The 10,122-nt window shown below is 40.3% G+C and overlaps 1 protein-coding gene across 8 annotated transcripts in view; it reads left to right on the top strand.

The window, feature by feature from the left end:
- Nucleotides 1–633: 633 nt before the first annotated feature.
- Nucleotides 634–10,122, top strand: part of LOC130177308 (obscurin-like protein 1) — a 38,288-nt gene continuing 28,799 nt past the window's right edge. For 2 of the 8 annotated variants that reach the window (XM_056388912.1, XM_056388910.1), the window contains exons 1-11: nucleotides 635–986; nucleotides 2,418–3,536; nucleotides 4,920–5,189; nucleotides 5,935–6,195; nucleotides 6,315–6,626; nucleotides 6,737–7,003; nucleotides 7,178–7,453; nucleotides 7,646–7,921; nucleotides 8,163–8,438; nucleotides 9,347–9,619; nucleotides 9,792–10,064. In XM_056388912.1, coding sequence (XP_056244887.1) covers nucleotides 2,522–3,536; nucleotides 4,920–5,189; nucleotides 5,935–6,195; nucleotides 6,315–6,626; nucleotides 6,737–7,003; nucleotides 7,178–7,453; nucleotides 7,646–7,921; nucleotides 8,163–8,438; nucleotides 9,347–9,619; nucleotides 9,792–10,064 — 3,499 coding nt within the window. In that variant the 5' untranslated portion in view covers nucleotides 635–986; nucleotides 2,418–2,521. Of the gene's footprint in view, nucleotides 987–2,162; nucleotides 3,537–4,919; nucleotides 5,190–5,934; nucleotides 6,196–6,314; nucleotides 6,627–6,736; nucleotides 7,004–7,177; nucleotides 7,454–7,645; nucleotides 7,922–8,162; nucleotides 8,439–9,346; nucleotides 9,620–9,791; nucleotides 10,065–10,122 lie in introns of those variants that run through there. The other 6 variants (XM_056388917.1, XM_056388914.1, XM_056388913.1 and 3 more) reach the window with 6 other exon arrangements.

Below are 10,122 nucleotides of genomic sequence, written 5' to 3'. Positions count from 1 at the left end.
CCAGTGAGAGGGTCCTGGTGCAGCACTCACTGCTCACACAGCTTAGTGAGCCTTGGCCTGTAGGCGCCTCCATCCACAGCTGAAGAATAGTAGAGGGGGCAACCCCATGGGACTGTCCTGGCTCACCCTGATTGGCTGACTAAGTGGCAAATGTCAATGCAATGAGCTGACCCGACTGAAGCTTGTGTGAATATATATCAATATACCATACTCTCATCTTTACAAAACTAATAACCAGTAAATATGCTGCTGTAATCAGCAAGCATATCAATATTATATTTAGTATAGTGGCAAAAAAGGGTTTACCATATACAGTATTCACAATGTTTCTGGAAAGATTCAGGTGCAAAACTGGTGGAGGTCCTCTGGATATTAGATATAAAGTATATTAATGTATTTATTTAAATCCAAATTACAGGTATTGTACTCTGAGACATGTTTAACTGAGCTATAATTTGTGATACAAATAACACAGACCAGAAGCTTGCTCTTGTCCTTAGATTTTTATTGCAAAGCCTCAAGTAAGCTAAGCAGTCCCCCCTACACTGGCCACCTGAACTATCTTTAGCCCCTGCTGGCAAGTGAATGGAAGTGTCTGACTTATCTTCACTGCTGTCATCGAGGCAGTCAGTATTTTTAGGGGACAGCAACAGCTGCAAAAGCATTTAATGGTATTCCACGAACAATGACACTTGGGGTGTCCACGGCCTGAACGACACAAAGATTGGGGGACCACTCTGAAGTTGTTAAATGGGAAGCTGGTATGGATACTGAAGTTCTGTTTTCTCTCCTTCCTACCGCACAGACAGTTACAGACATGTACTGGAGTGGAACTTGGGATCTTTGAAGAGAGCATGTGTCTGAATCTGAAGTCAACTTGGGACATTACTCAGCCTTCAGGAGACGGGTGGCATTGCTTCTCAACTCAAAGAGAGATTGCAAGTGCGGAATGTATGTTGACGGTCGTTCCTGGCGACTGAAGCGAGGTAGGTCATATGAGGGGTACACGGCACAGCTTCACAAGGGGCAGAGGTCATTCCAATTAAATCAGACAAGTAAACACAGGGGTTAATCTCCTCTCTTTAAACCTCCGGAGGGAATACTGAAGACTCTTTCGACGCAATGTCCAAACTTTGTTAATAAAACATCTCGCAATGCAAGAAAGCAAGTTAACATTCAAACACCCACTTAGAATATAATATATTCAGAGATTATATTAAATAATTTCCCATCAATATTCAGTTAAATTTTAACTTAAGTAAGCAATTGTTAATTAATGCTGCTATTTTAAACTTTAACATCAATATTTAGACCAAATTCCTTTTTACCTACAATATTTAGTGATAGCAGGAAATAATATAATCAAATAGAGGGTTTATTTCTTATTTAGTTGTCATGTGTCTCATATTAGGATTAACAATGCTTTGAAGCTGTGAAAGAACACAGCACTTTTTTTTTTGTGTTTGAATGACAATATTTTATTATGATTATTAGCACTGATTTATTGTTATTAAATGTTTCAGTAAAAACTATCCTTCAAAAGAAATCCTGTGTGATATTATCTTCTTTGAGATATGAAACTTTGTCTCCTATATTCAGGAGGACTAAGAATATATTTATCAACTTAATCATGTCAAGTTCAGAAGCTCATCAAGGAAAAGTTTTAGGGACAGGGAAAGGATAAAAATTATACAAATGGTCAAAAGGAGAGCATACTTTTCAATGGGAGAGAGGGAATAACAAACTCTAGTATAAACAAAAGTCTCTAGGATAGTGTGACTGTGATTCGTCTATTAATATGAAAGAAAAATAATTTTAATGGTGACATTTAAAAGAAAGCATTCTCTATCAGAGCTGCCAACAAAGGGTGTGATAGGGGCTCTGCATATTTTGACTGCAAGGTCTCTTGGGTGGGCAGACTATGATTTCGGCTGGTGTTTGTGTGAGCACGCGGGTTTCAGAGCTGTCTTTGTGATACCTGACACACACACACTCCCTCGCAGGTCTTTATTTAGGACTTGCTATATTAAGCACTTTCCCACTGAAATACAGCACCAGCTGTACTGGCTATGTGTTGTGGCCGCTGTTGCAACAGGACTAGGCTGTCCCCCTCTCATTGCTAGTCTGTGTTTTTCTCTCATGCAGACAGATCTAATTCAATTAATCGTACAATCCATTTGTGCTGAAACATGTGCATGTAAAAGGCGTGGAGACTGAGTGTTTGAATGAGAAGTTGCTTTTTTTCCCCTTCCAAAATATATGGGTTCACTTCCTTATTACAGAGGCGAAAAATATAATCTAATATAGTTATTCAATTAAGATTTAATGATCTGTCTCAAATGTTAGAATAAATTACTTCCACTATATATGTATTATCTCATATGCACAAGTAATCTCTCTGTTATTTCTCTTTTTAGAAATTTGCAGTGCAGAAGTTGGACCATCTTAGCCCAGTAAATAACTGCCACGTCTTGCTCTCCTGGACTGCTTAAGGTGAAGTGAAGGTAACAAAGACGCAGAAATGGATGTGTTTGGTGGTGCACCGCGTTTCTTGGCCTATCCAAGACCTGTGGTGGTGAAAAGTGGAACTGATGCAGTCCTGAAGTGTCAAATTGGTGGTGATCCAAGGCCTGCAGTTATCTGGGAGCGAAACAATGAAAAGATTGACCCACAAGGACGATATAGGGTCTTTGAGGACGGAAATGTTTACAACCTCATCATTTCAGCTGTGACCACAGAAGACAGTGGCCAGTATATATGCAAAGCAAAGAACAGCATTGGGGAAACATATGCAGCGGCCACACTAAAGGTGGAAGGTGAGGCACAAGAGATGGAGCTAAGAGAGGAAAATAAGCCACGATTCCTCATCAAGCCCCTCTCTACGCGTGCGGGTCGTGGAGAAGATGCTGTCTTCTCTTGTAAGCTCTGGGGTAACCCACGACCAGAAGTTGTGTGGGAAAAGGATGGCAGGAAACTCAATGAAATATTTGAAAGCACACATTTCAGTGTGAGCTACCAGGACGGTGGATGGTTCCAGCTCAAGATCTTTAAAACTCGCGCACCAGATGGTGGTGTGTATACATGCAAAGCCAGGAATGAATTTGGGGAAGCATTGGCAGGGGCTGTTTTGCTTGTTGATGCAGGGCCAGGACATGAGGAAGATGGAAATCGCAATGGCTACACAAATGGACACTGGAAAGCCTACCAGGGAAAACAGAAGAGTGGTAGGCAAGTGTCAAATCGACTCAAAGATGACACAATGACTAAGTCAACTAAAGTAAAAATGTTTGCAGTGACAGAGGGCAAACATGCCAAATTCCGCTGCTTTGTGACTGGTAAACCCAAACCAGAAATAATTTGGAGGAAAGACGGCAGGCTGATACTGTCTGGAAGGCGTTATTTGTTATATGAGGACAGAGAAGGATACTTCACACTTAAAGTTCTGTACTGTAAGCAGAAGGATAACGGAGTTTATGTTTGTGCTGCATCAAATACTGCAGGGCAAACCCTCAGTGCCGTACACCTCTCCGTAAAGGGTAAGTCAAGAGTTTTCATTTTGTTAAATTTAAAGGAATTTTGTTATGGCTTTAAGAGCAAATACAGACACAGTTCTAGCCTGGGATGTATTTTCAATGAGTAAATGAGTAAGTGAGGGTCTGGTCTGTTCTTGGATCAGATTTCTATCTATTTGATATTACGATGATGTCAGTGAGATGTCTCCAAAAAGGTTCTCTGAGATCATTTATTGGGATAAGTCCAGAGAGCCAACGCAAAATTAAAATTAAAAGTTTTATCACAGTATACTGATGCTTTCCTAAAATAAAACTGGGTAAAAGATTGCTTAATTAGTGTGCATCATTATAGAGAAAGCTTACAAGCATTATTATGAAGCTGTAACTAGAAAAAGGTACAAACCTTTACATTATTAATATTATATTTTGTTCTGTTTTAATCTCTTCAGTAAAAGGCTTTGCTTTAAAGGACTAGTTAAGGCAAGTAAATGTCACATATATAGCCTTGTATCATCAGTCAGTGAAATTCATAAAAGGAGAGGTCAGCAGGCCTGTGAGCTGTAAATATAATTAGTAATCAAAGTATTTGACATCAGCTCGATTAAATGCAATCCAATCCCGGGTCCACTGGAGGATTAATGAAATGTATTAATGATCTGAAATTTGATCTGAGCTCGAGGTGGACTTTAACAGCAGGGAGATGTCTGCAAAGTCACTTAGCTTGTGAAAGGTCTAGAGAGGTGTCCATGTGATCGAAATTTTTGGGAAGGCGATCATATTTCTCACATGGCCCAGAGAAGTCCAAACTCATGGCACCAACATAAAGTATTGTACTGTATCAGTCAGAGATAGAGAAAGTAACAGGATGAATGGTAGGTGGTGGCTAGATGGTGGATTTAAAGGTCATTTAAATGGAAGAGAGTGAATGTATTTAAGCAGTTGTCTGAGTGTTTAATTGGATTTGTTGAAACAATAAGATAAGGAAATAACAAGCTATGTGCACAGAATACTAAATATAGTCCACATTCTTTTGTTTACAACTGTCTGGTACTGTCTGATGGTGTCAGTTACAAACAGTTTATTTCCTATCTAACACCCTGATGTGTTAATGACCTTTCCATTCCTCAACTAAATAAGCCACTTGTCTCATGATTTTGCTCATCTTGTTTGCTTCACTGGAATTTGCTGCTAAATATATTTCAATTTACAGTGTTCACTAGAACGACGTAGATGGTGTACTATGAGTTTTTGGTGGGCTCACTTGCCTGTAGAATGTATACTAATGAAGTGATACTGATATCATTAGATAGACAGAAGTATATATGAATGTCTCAAGCCTGTCTTTTCAGTATATTAGAAGACGTTACATTGGCTTAATCACACTGGTGTTGTTCCTCCTTTACCCAGAGCCGCCTGTGCGGTTCAAGCAGCCTCTCATTGATCTGGAAGTATGGGAACGAGATTTGGCTGTTCTTGAGTGTGAAGTTCCAGAGGACTCTGTTCCCATCACATGGTATCTGGAGGATAGACGGCTGCAGCCAGGGGCCAAATATGGAATGGAGGAGTGGGGAACAAAAAGGCGACTAACTATCCGTGACATCGGAGTTGACGATGATGGGATTTACCTCTGTGAGATGCCCGACGGTGGTAGAAGCATTGCAGAGGTAGCCGTAAAAGGTAAATCAGGATCAAATAACAATAGCTTTATTTAACAAGGACAATGCAAACTGTTTCACATGATAAAACAACAGCATGGTCTCATTTACAGACTATGTGGTATCGTGAGTACAGTTTTTGGTCAAATGGAATTGATGTATGTATATTTATTTATATAAACTGTGACAATCCTAACACTAAGTTTGTCTGTTTTAAGACCAAAATCTTAGTGCTTATCAAACAATATCACTATTGTTCTCGCCTCCTCTGTAGCAAGCAAGAAAAGGTAAATCCTTGTAGATGAAAACTGTAATGACTGAACATAAATTCTGATGTCTCAATTTTTGTCAGGTCAATTTGACTTTAGAAAGCTCTCTTTGTATGATGTTACTTTTCATCAATGCTTTTTTACCAGTGTAAATTTAATAACAGCTGGCATAAAACAGGAAACAAAAAGTTGTTGTCCTTCACTGTTGTCCTAAAAATGACAGCAGTCATTTAGCAAATGCCCATAACAACATATGTGTATAGTCAATGAAGGAATCTTGTCCACCAGGGACAAAGGAAGAAATAGTCTGAAAGCTGGATGGATCAACAAAATGTTGGTCACTTCCCATTCCCTACCAATATTTAACATAGTTCCTTCGAACAATGTTAATCAATGTATTTTGACGTTGAACTTGTAGGGCTTGTTTTTCACAAGATAATCAGATTCCTTGTCCTGTTACTGTGCTAAGGAATCACTCACTCAAGTGTCTCATTGCAGGTACAATTTTGCGGAAGCTTCCAAGAAAAGTGGATGTCCTGGAAGGCGAAAATGCTGCCTTTTGTGTTGAAGTGGAAAAAGAAGAGATGGACATACACTGGTACAAAGACGGCATAGAGCTGCGTGAAACCCATCAGACCATTCTTAAATCCTTTGGTCGAACTCACATTCTGGTTTTCGTCAATACAATGCCCCAAGACTCTGGCCTTGTGACTTTCCTTGTAGGCAGATCGAAGACTTCCTCTCAGTTAAGAGTGAAAGGTAGGGTTCCTTGTCTAAATTACAGCATTCAAAATGGAATGTTTCAGGAATTGCTCAACATGTATCAGTTATTCCATTTAAAAAGGGATGTTGTTGAATGATGGACTTTCTTGTTTCAGCGGCTAGACATTGTCCTCCCAGTTGTCCAGTGGGTGTGCAGATCAACACAGAGCGTGCAAATGCTGCTCTTCTGTCATGGGTTCCTGCTCAGGACTCACGAAAGAACCCTCCGTCTGGATACGTGCTTGAGCGTCAGGAGGTGGGCACTGGCTCACAGGAATGGTTACAGTGCCTCACGACTGACTCTGCAACCTCTGTGGAGATCCTTGGTGACAGTGTACCATGTGAGGCAGATTATCGATTTCGCATTTGCAGTGTAAACAAATATGGAAAGAGCAACAATGTTGAGTTCCCCAGAGCTGTTCACTTGGGTAAGTTCTGTTATACTAAAACAATTGTACTTATTTCTCTATTAATCAAAACTCAACTTGGTTGAAGACATTGCTTGCTAAATCATGTACAAATGGATTCCCTTTTTTAGTTCCTGTGGCCAGAATACAAGCTCCCTTACAGGATGCCTTGGTGCCTGAGGGACAAGATGCCATCTTCTCCATTGAGCTCTCTGCATCAGTTATTGGTACATGGTTCTTAAATGGTACACAGCTCCAGGAGGATGAACGTTATTCCATGCGTCGGTCACGAACACACCAATCTCTTCGCATCCGAGGAGTACGCGATACAGATAACGGCGCTGAGATTACATTTATTGCCTATGGTATCCGGGATTCTGCAGCACTGTACATTCAAGGTATGTGTGTGTGTCGTCAATTTTCTTGAGTACTCGTCTTGGTTGGTCTTTTTGTGTTTTTGTTTATTTCTTTGGTATTGACTGGAATCTGGTAATGCAAATGTGCACAAAAAGTTCATTATCCTTTGTCACGAGACCCAGTGAAAATTCTCATTGTTTTATGAATGTTTGCAGCTCCTCTTGTCAAGTTTTCATCACTGTCAGAAATGGATCGAAACAAATTTGTAGAAATTGGGAATCCCATTGTGCTCTACTGTGAGCTGTCAGACCCTGCAGCTCCAGTGCACTGGTACAAGAATGGGGTGGAATTACAAACAATGGAGGGTCTTCATATCCAATCAGAGGGCACCATGAGAAGAATTGTCATCCAGTCAGCAGAGTTCTCACATTCGGGGGTGTATTGCTGTGATGCCATTGATGATGTCATCAGGTTCAATGTGGAAGTAGAGGGTGAGTGGAGTGAGGTTCTTACTTGTGTCTTTTACAGAGACTAACCATCTTTATTATCACATTGACCACTTTTGTCTTTTTTTTTTTTTTTTTTTTTTTTTAATTTAAAAAATGCATTTAGTCCTCTTTTAAAGTCTGACTTATCAAAACATATAATTTTTACAATTTAACTATCCATTAAAATATCCATAGCCCCGCCTGTGAGGTTTTCAGCAATGCCAGACGTGGAGAGGAACAAAACTATCCCAATAGGCTGCCCCATTGTTTTACAATGTGAGCTCTCAGATCCCTCTGCCCAGGTGCACTGGTACAAAGATGGGTCCAAGCTCCATCCTCAAAATGGAGTAGAAATTCTAACTGACGGCTTGGCAAGAAAACTGATTGTGCATTCAGCAGAATATTTCCACTCTGGGTTATACTGCTGCAAGACAAAGGGTGACACCATCACGTTCAGTGTGGACATCAAAGGTGATTTGCTTTACCTTAAGCAATGTGAAATATTAACCTCCTTAGCAAAGCAAATAACTCTTATGACACCCTTGAATTCTGTCTATTGCCTTTCTTCTAAACAATTATTCAAAGTGCAGCTAAGCTGTCACCTTTTTACATTGCATTTCAGCATGTTCAGTAGTTTAGTTGTCAGTAAATAGTTTATGAATAATCTAAACAGCTGGCATGAGGTTGACATAAGATCTAAACATATCTATAGCTCCACCTGTGAAGTTCTCAGCAATTCCTGAGGAAATGAGGACCAAGTCGATCGAAGCAGGCTGTCCTATTGTACTCCAGTGTGTGGTATCGGATCCTGAGGCCCACGTTTGCTGGTACAAGGATGAAATGCAGCTCATTTCAAACTCTGCAATAGAAATCCACTCAGATGGCAACACAAGGACATTAGTTGTTCAGTCTGCAGAGCTGTGCCACTCTGGTGTGTACAGATGCACCACACAGGATGATACCATGGAGTTTCAAGTGGAGATCAAAGGTGATTTTACAATTTTTATCTTGTGCGTTTATATCGTAACCCCACCTCCTCTTTCTAGATGCCACTAATAATCCCCGCTTCTACTCTAAGTTGTTTGAAGGACTGTTTCATGCACATAAGCTTAAAGAACTGTTAACACACCAGGTGATTCCTATTTATGATCATTTGTTTTGTGACTGCTGTGGCTCTCCCTGAATTGAAAGTCTCCAAAGCCCTTTCATCTTCTGCTCAGCAGTTACATTTTTGTAAGGTATCCATTTCCACAGTCTTGATTTTATTTAGCTGTCCTGAATTCCCAATGCTAGCTATACCAGTGACGTACTCTACTATCTTTGACGTTGAGAGAACCAAGTCACTTGAAGCAGGCAAAGCTTTGGAGCTGGAATGTGAGGTTGCAGACTCCACTGTGCCTGTCTGCTGGTATAAAGATGGTGTAAGGCTCTTCCCGCAGAGTGGTTGGGATATACAGAGTAATGGCACGTTGAGGAGACTCATTATCCCATCTGCTGAGCTCTTGCACTCAGGGCTATACAGCTGTGAAACCTCTGATGACACTATCCACTTCACTGTGGATATTAAAGGTGATATTTTATAAAAATTTTGAATCTTAAAGCAAATAGTAGAGCTTCATGGAGACTAAATGCACCTAACATTTACAATATGCATACCTGTCTGTCTGTGTTTAAGTAGTGTTTTGTGTGAAGTTGTAATGGTTTCTGTTTGGTAAAATTAATCTCTACTGACAAAATGATAATATCTATGTAATCCTTGAAAATGTGCGTTTTTTTGGTCTGATATAACGGATTAGTTCCCATGCTTGGGGAAGCTGAACCTATAACCCCTTTCTTAATTAGAGTCTTAATATGTATTGTTAAGTCCACATTTATAATATGAATCATCATCTTTAGCTCCAATGTTGCCGGTGTCGCCCTCACCAGACGTTGTGGAGACGCAGTCACTTGAGGCAGCCTGCTCCACTGACCCAACATGTGAAACCTCAGACCCTGCTGTCCATATGTCATGGCAGAGGGATAAAGAACATGATTCTAATAGAGAGCCTGATTATGAAATGGGAGGCATCAAGAAGACCCTTGTTATTGAACCAACTCATCCTTCAAACTCTGGAGCATACTATTGTGCAACAGCAGATGATGTTGCCCAATTGATAGTAAAAAATCAAGGTGATTTTTTTTGTACGTGTGTTTTCTGTGTTAGTTATGACTAACTCCTTTAGTCTGTCCTCTTCTTGTTGTTACAATACAGAGCTGATATCTGTGACAGTATCTCTCTTAAGTCATTTTTCTAATATCTAGGATAATGTTACTGAAATTATCCCCCAATGATTGTCTGTAGTGCCATCTCCAACATATCTGCTTGGTCCTGATGTTGAGAAGACCAAGTCTGCTGAAGAGCACTGCCAAATTGTTCAGCAATTTGAGATTTCAGATCCCATTGCCAAAGCCTGTTGGTACAAAGATGGAACCCAGATCTACCCCAAAATGGAAGCTGACTGTGAATCACAGAGCAGCATCCAAGCCTTGCCCCTCCAGTCACATGACTTGTCTGGCGATGAGAGGTTTGGCTGTGAAACATCTGGTGACTCACAGTCAAACGTGGACATGAAAGGTGGTGTTCCACAATGTACCTGCACAATTAAGAATCAAGAATTTAGTCACATACATGA

Source organism: Seriola aureovittata, chromosome 11 (assembly GCF_021018895.1).
Source record: "Seriola aureovittata isolate HTS-2021-v1 ecotype China chromosome 11, ASM2101889v1, whole genome shotgun sequence".
Classification (NCBI taxonomy): domain Eukaryota; kingdom Metazoa; phylum Chordata; class Actinopteri; order Carangiformes; family Carangidae; genus Seriola; species Seriola aureovittata.
Note: the sequence above shows the minus strand (reverse complement) of the source record. Positions and strands in the feature narration are given on the sequence as shown.